This window comes from Thamnophis elegans, chromosome 17 (genome assembly GCF_009769535.1).
Source record: "Thamnophis elegans isolate rThaEle1 chromosome 17, rThaEle1.pri, whole genome shotgun sequence".
Lineage (NCBI taxonomy): Eukaryota > Metazoa > Chordata > Lepidosauria > Squamata > Colubridae > Thamnophis > Thamnophis elegans.
In genome coordinates, this window is record NC_045557.1 from 1,082,395 (window position 1) to 1,097,051 (window position 14,657).

General features: G+C 60.6%; 1 protein-coding gene across 1 annotated transcript in view; it reads right to left on the reverse strand.

Moving 5' to 3' along the window:
- Positions 1 to 14,657, reverse strand: part of KIRREL1 (kirre like nephrin family adhesion molecule 1) — a 28,689-nt gene that overhangs the window by 8,581 nt on the left and 5,451 nt on the right. The window contains exon 2 of the mRNA XM_032233859.1: positions 762 to 911. Coding sequence (XP_032089750.1) covers positions 762 to 911 — 150 coding nt within the window. The remainder of the gene's footprint in view (positions 1 to 761; positions 912 to 14,657) is intronic.

Genomic DNA, 14,657 nt, shown 5'->3' on the forward strand with positions numbered 1-14,657 from the left:
CCTCCTGCTCGGCCTGCCCTGCCTGGACTTGGTGAGGCTGTGCAAAGCCTCAGGCTGCCCACTTGCAAACTCTGCAGGATTGGCCTGCAGGAGGGCCCTCCCTGAGTATTGGGGTCTCCAGGGCAGTCCTGTCTCCACTACGGATCTGGGGGACACCCCCCCCCCTGCACCCTCCGCAGGATTTGGGCTGAGGGTCACCCCGGCCGCCTCAGTCAACGGCAGAAGGGAAGTTTGGTCCTTAGGGCGTTTGCAAGGAGAGGCCTGCCCCCCCCCAACCAAGTGGGGGGCAGGGCGCTCTTCCCAGTGGCCAAGAGATGAGGGGGTCAATAGCCCCCCCCCAGCACACGACCCCACCCCGAGAAACACAGGCAAGGAGCGCAGCAGCCACGCCAACCCCCCCCCCCAGAGCAGCTTTTTCTCCTGCATTGAGTTGGGTCACCTTGGTGTAAAATTCGAGTGTCTTAAACGGTGGATGATGACTTGTGAGGAATGAAAGCAGGCGAGGGAGACGTCTGCAGAATAGAAAATCACGGGAAACTGCCACATTAATTAATAAGAGGCGGCAGATGAATCGGGGGGGGGGGGGTTTCATCCTCCGCGCTGGAACGGAGGCACTTCTGGGCTGCATGGAGCGGAGGAGCCTGGAAGGAGGCTGGCTGATGCTGGGAAGGGGGAGCTGGCGTTTTCCGAGATGGGGCCCTGTGGTGGGTGGGGAAGATGCCCCGGGAAGACCCCCCCCCCCCAGGAGCAGAGGACCTCACCTTTGAGGCCTTGTCCCATTCCCAGGGCCAGGCCATCTTTGGTCCACTGCACGATCCCAGAGTAGTTGAGCACCACGCAGGACAGCACCACCTTCTGCCCGGCCACCACCGTCTGGTCCTCCGGTTCCTCCAGGAAGCGGGTCTGCAGGACTGAGGGGAGGGGGAGAAGGCGGCGGGGTGAGTCCTTTCGGACTGGTCTAATGCAACAATTCACGGGAATTGGATCCGCAGAACCGCCATGAAGGGTGACAGTCCTCCGGAGAGAGGATGAGGAGGGCAAGCAGCAAGAGAGGCAGCTGCAGCTCCCACTGCCCAGGACGAGGTGGACCAGGGCAGCCGGCACAGGAGGCGAAAGGCCTGGGCAGGAGAGGCGTTTTCCTCCCTCAGGGCTTCAGGGCAGCAACTCAAGCTGTGGAGCAGGGGGGGCCGGGAGGAAGCCCCCCCCCCAAGCAGTATTGCTCTCCTCTCCCCCCCCTAAACTGGAATACCTCTCTGCCACCTGTTCCTGCCGCCTGGGGGAGCCTTCACTCCTCTGAAGGATTTGGTGAAATAATCATTAACCTTAAAAATGTGCCACCTAATTCATTGGTGTTTCCTTCCGCATTGGATTTTCAAAAAGATGGGTCCCCCCCCCACCCAGTCAATGGATTAAACAGCCAGGGTCTCCTCTTGCAGCCCCAGAGAACCCAGAAAACGTGGGAGAGTGAAACGGGGGGGGGGTGCACAATGACGCAGGAGGCACTTTCTGACACCCAAAACACGCTGAATGCCTCCCAATTCCGGGCCCAGCTTTAAATCAATTCAGCCACCAGAAACAGTAAAGAGTTTGACTGCAACATGCTTAACTAGGGATGCCAACACGCAAGGCATCCTTTGCCCTGGGCGGCCAAAGCCTAGACGGAGCCCCCAAGGCAGAGGCTCCCTTGGGCATCCCCTCTCCCTTCCTCAGGAGGGAAGCCAAACCGACTGGAGGCAGCTCCACAAAGGCTGGGCCCTCGGCCAGCACCGGTGCCCTTCCCCACCCACCGTATAAAGACTTTTATAAAGGGCAACGAAGACACAACAGGAATGGGCACTTGCAGGGCTGCTTAGAAATGGCAGGGTGGCGTTATTTCCTGGATGCTGGCAGGATCGCCGTGCCTCTCCCTGGACACGGTGCGCAGAGCCAGCGAGGCAGAGCGGCCCCCTCGTGCCAGCCCCCCGAGCGGCTCGGAGGAGGCGACAGCCGTGATAAGCAGGCACCGCAGAGAGACTTCATTTGAGGCTGCTGTCACTCCTCTCCAGATAAGAGAAAACACTGCAGTCCTATTGATTGTTGAGCCGGGAAGGGGGGAAATGCCAGCAGACGACGTCACAAGGAACCATTTGTGCATGGAGACAAAATGTTTGCAAGAGCCCCCTTTCTCCCCCCAGAGCTGCTCTGCCTTCCTCCCGTGCATTGGGCACCTCCAAGGATCATGCGGCGAAACCCATGGCTGCCCTGGGCATTCTGGAGATGGGGGGGGGGTGAGACGAGGGGGAACTGCCCTTGCTTGGGCACAGAAGAGGTGGCAATGCGTGAACCTGGCGAAGGAAGGAAGGACGGGCAGCCAGGAACGGAACAAACTGCTCCCCCCTTGCCTCCTTGAGCCCCCCTCCCCCCCAGTCATGAGGAGGTTAGGCAGCACTGGGGGGGGGGGTCTGCCCCTCTGCTGCAAAGCCTCCCCGGCATCCTGGCAGGGGATACCCCTCCCCGCACTCCCCTGCCCCCCCTTCAGCCCACTCCCTCCGCCAAAAGCATTTCTCCAGCCTCAAAGAGAGGAAACAAGGCAGCCTCTTCAAAGCAGCGAAGGAGAGAAACACAGGGATGCCAGATAATTGACGGGGAACAAATTTCTTCGGTCTGGGGAACGGAAAGAGGAGGGGGGGGTTCTGACAGGCAGGAGAGCAGCAGCCAGACATCAAGATCTGGCAACATCAAAGTTCACGTCGGAGCCGTTACCCGTTGTGTGCCAGGGGAGCCTCTCTGCCTGCGTCTGTCTGACAGGCACCCTGAAGTCCCCCCCCCCCCCGCAAACACCTCCCCCCCCAAAAAAAGGAGAACTGAGCCAGAGCGGCCCTTGTGGGCAATAGGAAAGTGACGCCCACAGAGGGCCCTTCTCTTAGGCTCCTGCCCAGAAGGGACCCCCAGAGCCTCCCCCCAGCTCGCTTTCCTTCAGCCCCAAGGCTCAAGGAGAGACTCCCGTGATTGGGGGCCCCCACAAGCCCCCCAGGCGAGGTCAGGGGAGGTAAGCGAGGGGGACGCCTGCCAGCCTCTCTCCCCTCAAATGCTGACCTGGTTGGCACATCCCGCTTTGCCTGGTCTGCTGGCGAAGGGAGAGAAGCTGGCAGCATTCACATGGAACGGGGAGCCCTAAATCACACTTTACAAGCCACAGTGGCTGATCCAGACATTAAACTAAAAACAAAGCGGCCACATTGTGGCTTAAGACCAACTTGAAATGGGTTGTCCAATCTCTACTCCAGGGCATTCAAATGGGGGGGGGGGAAGAGGGGGGGGGAACTATCAGTTGCCCTGGAAGGATTCTCAATCCTGGGACTTTGCCAGCCAGATCTCGCTGGGCATCTCAGCCTCTGAATGGGAGGCCTCGGGGGGGGGGGTGCCTGGGGGGGGGGGGCGCCCTCTGGCCTCGAGGATGGGACACTTGAAAGCCCGGCACTCATCTTCACCCAGAGAAGCACCCTGCAGTGTAGGCCACTTGGCTGTCCCGACCATAATCACCCCTGCAGAGAACTCAAGGGGGAGAACCAGACACCCCTCGTCTCTTCATGCCTCTGGCAACCCCCTTGCCTGCCCTCCCTCCCTCCAGGAAGCCCCCGAGCTGCACAGCCAGGCGGAGACGGAGGGAGGGGAGCCCAGGCTGGCAGGGGCTGCGCGTGGCCGGGGCTGACGCCGGGCTGCCTGTCTTCCCTGGGCCTCGGAGGGGGCCAGTAGGGCAAAGGCTTTGGGGCGCCTGCAGCTCCAGTATGTTAATCCCCAGCTGGGAAGAAGGGGGCAATGCGGGTCAATTCAAAAGCCTGGAGACGAAGAAGCAGAGTAAATACTCGAAAGGTGCTCGGATCAAAGCCACCAATATGTGAGGGTTACAGAGGTGGGAACTCTTGGCTCAAAGGGCAAATGCTGCCAACCGAAGAAGGGCTGGGAGGGGCAGAAGGGGGCTGGTGGGAGAAGATGGCAAACCACGGATCTCACTTCTCCCCCCCCCCAGCACTCCCCAGGGGCAGTTTTTGAGAGAGAAGGTCCCCTGCCTTTTCCCCAGGCCTCCCTTGGGCAGGTGCCCCACGAGGGTCCGGCGGGGTCTTGGTGCTCCGGGCGTCCTGGGACGTGTGCTTTGTGTGGGGCAGCCCCAAGTCAAAGCCCCTCCTGGCAAGCTGGGTGGGGGGTGTCTGTGGCCGCTCTCTCTGTCCAAACGGTGCCCTCCTGGCCAGTTCTCATTTCCCCGTCTCTCCCGCAGAAGCAAAGGCCACGATTGCTTTTGACACCAATCTCACAACAAATTTAGCACCTCATTTGCTGCCCCGATCAAATATTCCACCTTGATTATTCCACCGCCACAAGACGGGGCTCCTCGCATCTGAACGAGCGGAAAACACCTTTGCTGGACGTCAGACTCAATCAGCGTCCGACCTCCTGGCAGAAAAGGAGGGAAGGAGCCCAGCCGGGTGCAGAGGCAGCAGGAGGAGACCCCTCCCCACTTCCTCCGACCCCCTCCCAGTGGGAAAGAGGAGCCGTGGGGGGGGGGCAAGGGGCAGCTTGGCTCATGGGGGGGGGGCAGCTGCCTCCTGCCTGCCCCAGAGGCCCCACCCCGGCCAGCATCGCCTGCGGGAAGCCCAAAGGTCCAGAGGGGAAAACCCTTCAGGCAACGACCCACAGAACTCCAGGCTTCCCACCGTCCTCCGGGCCACCCCCAGCCCCCCCGTACTAGCAGAGCCAAGGAGGCTGTGGGGATGCAGGCGCTGGCTGGGGGCTCTTGGGATAGGCGGCTGCTGCTGCTGCCACTAACAGCTCCTGGAGCCAAGGCTGGCCTGGTTGTGGTTCGTGGTTGCTGCCTCTGACCGGCAGAGGCTGTCCTTGGCTTGGGGGTGGGGGGAGGTTGGGAGGGAGAAGCCCCCACTGCTTCCCAGCTCTCCCTCTTCCTCTCTCTGCCCTCCAGCAGCCCCGCAACTAACTTCCTGCAGGGTTCAATTTTTCTCCAGCCTGAAGGAGACAAATTCTTTGGGACCCATCTGCCACTGCTCCTTCCATGTGTCCGTCCATCCGTGTGTGTGTCTGTCTGTCTGTCTGTCACACAGCCCCATTTTGGGGGGAGCAGAGAGCAGCTCAGCTCCAGCTCTCTCCACAAGTCTGGCCTCTGATGCTTCTACTCTTCATCCACTGGGCCCCCCAGGCCTTCTTCTGGGGAGGGTGGGGGCAACCCCTCACCCCCCCTCCCAATCCCCAAGTGCAGCTGGGCCTGCGTCCTCTTCCACACAACCGCCAGGCCCAAGGGGAGCCCGGTGATCTGCCAGGAGGTGCGGGGAGTAATTGGAAGAGACAGCTAATGAAGGGGCATTCATCAAACTTCTGCCAGCCTCATCACCCCAATCAATTAAAAGAGAAGGAAGCCCCCCTCCCAAGCCCTCTGCAGGAGCATCCACCCACCCCACCACCGAGGAGGAGGAGAGGATGGAGAGCCGAAAGGGGGAGAGAAAATTTCTGGCCTTGCTGGGTGTGCAGGAGGGAACCGTAATTAGTCCAGAGAAAACATAAGGAAAAATTTCAATTAAAATGATGTCAAGAGGAGCTATAAATACAGCCCTGGGTTGACACAAGGAAATTGACTCTTATTTTCCCTGCTCAAAGTTTCCCAAATATTTTCCACCTAATAAATAACATTATCATTATCAGAATTATTATGAGGATTATTAAAAAGCTCCATCCAACCTCAGGCTTCAAAAAGCAATATATGAAGTCCTCCCCAACTCCGAACAAATTACACTGTTTTCAGCGCACAAAGACAGGAATAGAACCGCTGTGCCTGGAGGAGAGCCGGGGAGGGGGGGGGCAGGGAAGAGCCCCTAAAACTAATGAATAGCATTACTGCCTTGCAGCAAACAGCTCCATTTGTCTGGAGAAACAGAGGGAGGCAGAGGAGGGGAAAGGCAGCTGAGCAGATAAACCTCCGATGGGCAGCAGCCGAGGAATCTGGGGCTTGGCTGGGGAGATGGATCAAGCCAGCATTAAGCCAGGATCTGAGACACCGAGCATAAAGCAGCAGCTGCAACACCCCAAAAGGCCCAAGATCAAAGGGATGGCAAAGACTGGATCCAAGGAAGCTCCTTCCTTTTCCCTGCCCTTTGGGGTCCCCACGGAAGCCTTGGCCCCTGGGAAAGTTGGGCACAGCCTGCCTCTCAAATTGGGAGTGGGTGTGTCCAGCCCTTGCCAGAGGCAGAAGAGCCCATGGAGACCTGCTTCTTCCCAAGGGGGGGGCACTCTCCCAGCCCACCCCCCACATTGCTTAACTCTGCTCAGCCGCCTTGGTCGTCCCAAGAAAGCCTCGGAGCCCGGAGGGGCCCAGAGAAAGGCTGGCTGGAAACTTTCTCCTGCTTCGAGGGCGCCTCCAGAGAAGCACCTGCCAACACCCAGGGGGCCCCGTCCCCCACATTTAATTTGGCAGATGAGAAGCTGCAGCTAAAACACCTTTGAATGTTGACATAAAATCTGGGCCAAGTGCAAGATTGATTTTTCCGGATGCTCCATGCAGAAGAGCCGGTGGTTGGGAAATTACCTGGGGCTCCCAAATAAGGCACCAACTCCCCGCCCCAAAGAGGGCAAGTGGGGCAAGGCAGGCTCAGGGGGGAAGTTTGATCCAGGTCAATGAGAAGAAACCGAGTTGTTTACCAGCATCCCAAACTTACAAGATCCCGGTTTGTGTCTCTCTTGAGAAACATTAAAAAAAAACAAATTTTGGTCTCTTCAGTTCCCAAAGGCTGCCCTGCTCAGCTCCCCCTTTCTGGAATAATGCTGCCAACTTCATGGGCTCCCCCAAAGCCCCCCTCCTGGAAGAGACCTCTGGGCCCCACACCCACCTCTCCCCGTTTTTAAAAGCCTTTCACAGAAACCCTTCAATTCTTCACTCCAAGCCCAGAAACAGTGCAGCTTTGGAGGAATCTCTGAAAATGGGGGGGGGGGCTCCCAGCCCTCCCCCAAACCTCAGCAGGGGTGCAGCTCCAAGCCCTGAGCCCCTTTGTTCTGCCCCATGCGCGGGAAGCCCAGCTGCCTGAGCTCAAGCTGGGAGAGGAGGGGTTAAGTGCCTCTCCGCTGTGCTGGAATCTGCAATTCTTGTCTCCTTTCTTTCTTTCTTTCTTTCTTTCTTTCTTTCTTTCGCTGGTGAGAGAATTTTTCCGCCCTCCCTCCCACTTCATTTCCTTTTATAAATCAGAGGCCCAAGGAATCCAATTATCTTGCGAGCCCCTCGGTGGCCAGAGCAGCTGGAACATTCCCCCCCCCCCTGCCTGGCAGAGCTCCCTCCCCTCATGCCCCCTCCCCTCCCCCAGCTGTGCCCCCAGGAGCCTCAGGGGCCCCTCCGCTTGGGGGCTCCCTGGAGTGGAGGGAGGCAGGGCAAACACCCCCCCCCCAGTTCAGAGGGTTTCCATCTGCCTGGCTCCGTCGCACCCCCCCCCCCGAAACCCTTCCCCCCTTCCCCTGGGGCTGTTTAATCCTCCTGATCAGCCAGGCAGAAAGACAAAGGGGGCTGCTGGGGGAGGAAGGGGCTGCCTCTCTGGTCCTTGGTAACCTGCTCCAGCTTTCTCCCTAACAAGAGCCCTGCAGGGTAGGCCCAGAGCACAGACACTCCCACCAGCCCCACCCCCCCATTTGCCAGGTGGGAAGGCTGAAGCCAAGGAGGAAATAAAAGAGGGGGGACCCTCTTTTCCTCCTCTCCCATGAAGAATTCCTAGGGGAAGAGGGGCAGCAAAAGACCCCCATCGGCCCCTACAAAGAGGAAAAGAGAAATGGTCACCCAGAGAGACTCGGGACTTATGGGTTGACAGCTGCCCTCTTAGCAGTAGGGTGCCGGGGGGGGGGGGGGCTCATTTCTGTAACGGGGTCTGCCCATTAGGTGCAATGGGGAGGAGCTCTCCCCATTGCTGGCCTGCTCGCCTCCCCCCACCCATCTTTCCTTGCAGGTAGCCAGCAGCTCCGGTGGAAAAGTAGGTCAGCTTCCGCAAGCTCTTTCTCCCCCCCCCCCCACCAGCCGGTTCCCATTCAGACCCCCAAATCTCTCCCTCCTGGGCTCTCCCCCAGCAGCCAAGCTTCACGGCAGGTGGCCCAATGGCCAGGAGGGCAGGAGGGCAGCCAGGGGACCCCCAGGTGCAGAAGGTCTGGGGGGGGGAGCAGAAGAGCCCCCCCCGGGCACTCTGACGGGAGCTGCCAAATCCAAGGCAGGGGAAGAAGCCCTGGTGCAGCCCTTCACACGGGCAGGTGGGAGGACGGGCTCTCTCTTTGGGGCCAGGAAAGCAATTGGAGGGAGGCCAAAGCGGGGCAGGGGGCATGTGGTGGGTCGGGGTGGGGGGGACACAGCGGGGCTTGGGGAGTAGAATCCTCCAAGGGCATCTGAACCCTTCAGAGCAGCAGCTGGGACCATCCAGGGCCATTTCCCCTGGCAGGGTGGGGGCAACTGAAGCCGTTTTGCCTGCCGAAAGACCCCCAGGAGTGGGCAGAGCAGCCAGGGGAGGGTGGGCAGAGGAGGCCTTTCCTGGCTCTGCCCGCTGGTCGGTTACGGGAGCTGGATGGTGCTCCTCCACGCCTCCCCTTCGGAGGGAAGCTGCTTCAAATATTGATTTTCTTCCAGAGGCCTCCCCAGATTTCCCAAACGCCCCAAAGGCTCCTCTGATTTATGGGCTAACAGCTTGGAAAGAAACAGGACGGCAGTGGAAGTGAAAATTGCCTGTTTTTATGGTCGCCCAGAGATCGGCCCTGCAAGGCTGGAAATGGATGAGCAGGTCCCCTCCTCGGTTAGGTAACCCCCCCTCCCGAGTGACTCTCCAAAGGCAAAGACGTTTGGACTACAGGCCCCATCATCCCCCCCCCATCCGCCGCCTCCTGTTGCCATCCTATTCAGATGCTCAGAGCAAAGGAGGTTTCCTCCGCGGAGGCCCTGAAGGCCAGGCTGCCCAGGGGGGTCAGCAGAGGGGGGTGGGGGGAGGAGCCCTTCAACTCCCCACCCAGGAACCAGCAGCCGAGACCCTCCTCAAGGTGGGTTTCTGGGACTTTCAGAAAAGGCGCTACAGCAAGAAAGGGAAGGACCCCATAGCCCCTGTTGGCTCCTTCAACTGGCCTGCCCGACTCCTGGCAATTTCCAAGCAGGGCTTCCTGCCCCAACCCCACCTCTGAGGCCCATGCGGAGGATGCCCCCCCCCTCCTCCTCCTCCTCCCTCGCCTGCATCCGTGTTGTTGGAGACCAGGGAGGCTTCAAGCAACAGAGCATCTCCAGCCCCATTAAAGGCTGCGGAACGTTATTCCCACTCGGAACTCGCCTGGGGGCAGCAGCAGCAGCGGCTGCACCCCGATTTCGATTGGCTGCTCCTCCTCCTCCTCCTCCTCCTCCTCCTCCTCCTTCATGGCTCTCCCAAGAAGAGTGGGCAGGGGGAGGCAGAGCCTGGCAAGCAGGCACCCTGGTGGAGGAAAAACCCAGCCACCAGGGAAGTTAATTTCCAGGTCATTATTTCTCCTCCAATCCCTCCACCCGCTTTAGTTTAGCTCTTCTTTTATTCTTGGCAAGATGGGAAACGTAAGCGCTGCCGTTGCCTTGCTGGAAATCTCTAATCGTCCATCCTGGCCTGGATGCCAGCATAAGCCGCCCTCTGTTTCCCACGGGAGGCTCGAAGGGAGACTCAGGAGGGGAGACCGACACAAGGCAGCTCCCCTTTGGCCGGGAAGCCCTGGGAGGCTGCAGAGGGCAGCCCCCCCCCCCCCCGGCTCCTCTGGGCCAGAGACCGGGAGGGTCTCCACATACAGGACCCCACGGAGGAATCCTCTCCTGCCCTCTTTCCAGGGCTCCGACGTCCCCTGAACCCCAAGAGTAGCAGCTGCCCCGAAAGCCATTGCTAAGGACGGCTGCCGAGGGAGGGGCTGCCTGGCCTTCCTCCCCCTCCAGCACTGATCTTGCCCCATTGCGCCTGCCCGGCTGGAACCCCTAGAAGGGAGCAGGGACTGCCCCAAAAGGGCTCCTGCCCAGAACCAGACTGGAGACCCTTTGAGGAGCTCCTTCCAGGCAAGGAAATCCCACATTCCAGAGAGCAGGAGAGGAGAGGCCCTGCCCTGGGGGGGGGGGCTTTATGAAGGGGCACGTTTAGGAAGAATGAAGTCCATGCCCCCTCCGTGCCCATGGGCAGCACAAGACCTGACTCTCAGAAGCATGATTAGTACCCGTCGTATTAAAGTTAATATTTCATTAACCCACTCGGTGCATGTAAATGTTTAATATCTGCCTTTCTATTGTCAGAGCTTATCTCACTCTTGAGCAAACACAAAGCTTTTAAGAAGTCCAAGAAGTGAGGACTGCGGCCCCTTTTCCCCACCCACCTGGAGCATTCCCTCACCCAGACCCCACCGTGGAAAATAACTCCAGCCCTTAAGAGGAGGGGATTCTGCTCAGCCGGAGCCAAAGGAAGCAGCCGTTTGGTTCCCCCGTTCTCCCGTTCAGAAGGACAAAGGTGAAGGTTGGCGAGGAAAACTTTCTGGCTCTAAAGGGGCATCCCAGGGCACGGTGGGAATGGCAGAGGGGCTGCAAGTCTTTCTCGCCACCTCTCTGGCTGGGGGCAAGGTGAGGAAGGCCGTGGAGGAGGAAGAGGGGGAGGCACGTTGGGCCTCGCACAGTTGCACAGCAGCATTTCACACACACAGCATGGCTGCCCCGCAGACACAAAGCCCCAAGGCTGGTAGGAAGCAGAAGGGCAGGTCGGGGGGGGGGGGGGGGCTGGCTGGGAATGGGGCTCTGCCTGGCAGGGCTGGTCAGTCGGGGCGGGGGGGGATGCGCAACCAGACAAGCGGCTGTTCTGCCCAATAGTGATCATTTAAGCCCTTGGATCCCTGCCTGTGGAATGAGGCTGCTGGCTGTTCTGGCCGAGGGACGGGCGTTCCCTCCGCCCTGAGGGGCCCGGGGAGGCCAGAGGGCAGGCTCCAGATGGGGAAGCCGTGGCCCAAAACTGGTCCAAGCCCAGCAGAGGTTGCCCAATGACGTCATCACGGAAGGCCACCACCCTCCGTGCCTCAAAGCCGCCTTTCTGTGGGCCTCTGCTGACCGGAGCAGGGCGAAGCTGCCCCCACTGTCGGTCGCCCACCCACCACCACCCACATCAGCGGTCTTGCAAACTGCACCCTCTAAGCTGTGCTTGCTGAAAATTAGGACCAGGAGGTGAATGACGGGAACTGTAGTTTCCTGGCTTAAATGTCCCCCATCCACGTTTTTGAAGGGTGAAATGGGTTGGAAAAAGCCCTGGGGTTTGGGGACTGGGGGAGGGGAGGGGTCCCTCTTATTTTGCTTGGTTTCTGGCAGAAATCTCCGTCCCCACGGCTCTTGGGAATGCTAAGGGGGCTTGTTTATTAGCTGAAGTTTAATTAATTTGTATAATATCCCTGTTAAGAACAATGGCTAATTAAGATCTCTTCCCCCCCCCTTCCTGAAAAAAGAGGGACGAATCGGCAGTCATTAAGGGAGACGCTGGCAGCCGTCCATCAAGCTGCTTCCCGCCTGCCTTGCTCTGACGGCGGGAGACTTAATGAGGGTCTTTTAGCAGCGGAATTATCCTTCCCGGCTCCAGCAGATGCTGCGGAGGGGAGCTGGGCAGTCCTTCCAGCCGGGCTGAGCAGATTGGAACCGGGTCCCTTCCTCCTCCTCCTCCTCCTCCTCCTCCTCCGCCTGATTGATAAGGCCTCTGGCTCTGCAAAGGGAAAGCTGGCGGGTGGAGAGGCCCCTCGGACGGAGGGCAGCTGTTGCCTTTCCAGCCCACCACGGACGGGAGAGGAAAGAAACCCAGTTCGCCTTCTGACTGGCCACCAGCCCCGCTTGCCCTCCTGCGCCCGCCCAGCTCCTGCCCTGCACAGAACGGGGGAAACCCTCTTGGGGCAGAAGGGCCCAGCCTCCCTCCTCCCGCAGGCGCTGCCCAGCTCTCCTTGCATGCCACAGGCAGAGCTTTGCCCCAACCTTGTCCTTCTGTCCGTCCCCCCCCAGCCCCACGGCAGCTGAAGCGAAGCAGAGAAACCCCCCCCAATTCTTTGGCACCCCATTCCGCTCTCAGCCTCTGCTGGCTGCACCCCAAGCCTCCCTCTTCTGCCAGCCTTCCGCTGCAACCTTGGCTCCCCCCCCCCCTTCGTGGACAAGGAGGAATGCAAGGAGGCTCCTTCCCCAGCCTGCTTGGCCTTGAAGACGGCCAGCATCATCTCGGGAGCCAGGAGAAAGGCGGGGGGGGGGGCAACTTGAAAGGGCTGCTGCAAAACATTGCTTGGCACATTTCCCTCCCTCCGAGGGGGAGCCTTCAGCAGGCCCCCTCCCCCTCCCTCAGCCAAAGAAGTCCCTGCGTTTCTAGGCACAAGAGGCTTTGGAAGGGAGTTGGGCCCATATGGAACCCATTACGCCCTCCGCCCCCCTCCAGCCGGGCTGGGTTGGCAATGCCCCCCCCCAGCAGTCCCCAGAGAGCTTTCCAGAGAGAGAGACGGACCACCAACTCATCCCCACAGCCCTGGGAGCCTGAGGCTGGCCCTGGAGCCCTGCACTCCCCCTGGCTGGGGGCTCCCGGAAGCCCAGGAAGCCACTGCCCCCCATGCCGGCTCTCTGGGGGAGGGGGGCTTCCTTCAGCCCGGAGCCAGGGAGATGCCGGGGCTTCTGCCACACCTGGGACAGGTCCTGCATTTCCAGGCCAGGTGGGGGGGCCAGCAAACCCCTCCCACCTCCAGGCCCCTCATGGCGGGGGGGGCTCCCCCTCAGGCAGCCCAGCAGGGCCCCCTGAATGTGCAGAAGGGGCTTCTCCCCACAGTGCTGCTTGGGAGCCCTGGGAGGGGGGGCCTGGGGAGAGGAGAGCCGGGCCTTCCCCCCCTCTCTCCCCTCTCTCTGCCTCTGCTGGCTCTTGTGGTTGCAACACTGCAGTGATTCCACAAGCCCGGAATGTGAAGCATTTCCTGCCAGGCGGGAGAAAGAGAGAGAGAGAGAGAGAGAGAGAGGAGAAGAGGCAGGAGGAGCCGTGGGGGAGGGGAGGGAGCCTCTGGCCTTCCAGCGGCTGCTGCTGGAAGGGCCTCCCTTGGCCTGGCTCCCCTGGTCAGAGGAGGGGCCGCTGAAGAACAGGAGGAGGGGGAGCCCTTGGACTGCCCCTCCCTGCCTCCTCTGACCGGCTGTGAGGGTCTTTGCCCACCAAACAGTTCCCCAAGGGGGGAGGAGGAGGAGGAGGAGGAGGAGGAGGAAGGACCCTGGCTGAGGCCCACAAGGGCAGCAAGACCCTGCCTCTAGCAGGAGTTCAGGAGGGTAAACAGGGGCACCGCCAGCATCTGGTTGGCTGCAGAGGGGTAGGAGAGGCTGAGCGGAGGGGGCCCTTCTTTTGTCCAACCTCAAAGCCTCCCTCCCAAGGGTGGGACCTCCTGGGGGCCACCCAGGAGACTCTTCCCTGGGCAGCACAGAGCCTGAGGCTCCTCCTGGGCCTGTCGGGCAGATGCATTAGAGGGGGGGGGGAGGCAGCCCAAAGCCTCCTCCGCCACATCTCCCTCCCGTCCGGCTGCTCAGCTCCTCCGTCCCCAGGAAGCTCCGTGTGGAAACTCAGACGCCAAGGGAGCCAACCAACAAGTTGGCACTGGCCGCCTTTACCACATCGGCTGCTCACCTGGGCCGGGAGTTTGGAGAAGGGAAACACCCCCCCCCCCAGCAGCAGCGGCAGCAGAGCGAGCGCACTCCCCCTCCCCCTTCTTGGCCCAGGGAAGCAGCAGGCGAGGCAGGAGCAGGCGGGACTACGGAGCCCAGCCTGCTTTGGGCCCCAGCCCAGCGGGGGGACGGGAGGCATCCTGGCCCAGCGTGCAGCAGAGGTTGCTGGGTGTCTCTTTCGGAGGGGGAGGCAACGCGGAATCCAGGCAGGTTGACACAAGGCCCCGCAGGGTCAAGTGGTAACTTGCGCAGGGAGGAAGGCAGCGGCGTCTCCTTCCTCCCGATGTCGTGGGAGGGATGTGCAAAGCTTGGCCAGTTAACCTTCGAACCAGCCCTCCTGGCCGCCTTCCCCTTGGTCTGCACAGCCGTCCTGACAGTTGGCTGCAGCCCAAGGAGGTCAGCACTTTGCGAGGCTTCCCAGGGCTCCTGGACCTGCCCTGGACTGCCCAGGCCATGCCCGTCCTCCTTGGCACCTCGAGACTCCTCACAAGGCAGCTCCGATTCAGCCACTGCGAGGAGGAGGAGGAGGAGGACTTCATCCCACCTCCTCCCTGGGCACCCTTTATGCCACCTTGTCCCAGATGTGGCCGAGGCCCCCTCTCTGCCGGCTGGGACCCCCCCCCCCTGTTTGCAAGCAATCCAGGCCCTCCTTTTGTTACCAAGACCAAAGGCAACTTCTTTAGGGCAAAACCAAAACTTCAAAGGGCTCCAGTTCCCCTAAATGAAACTGACCAGGATCAGAAAAGGGCAACTTTGGAACCAGACCCTGAAGCAGCAGATTCCCCCATCCTTGCCATAAAGGGGGGGGGAGGGTGTTCAGCCAGCCTATTCAACAGGGCCACCAAGGGCCACACCAGCAGCTCAGCAAGGGGGGAGAGGCCAGGGGGGGGGGAGGCAGTTGGCCTGACCGATCAGCTGGCTGGCCTCTGGTTTCAAGGAGGGAGGGGCCCATCTTCATCTTCATCACCAG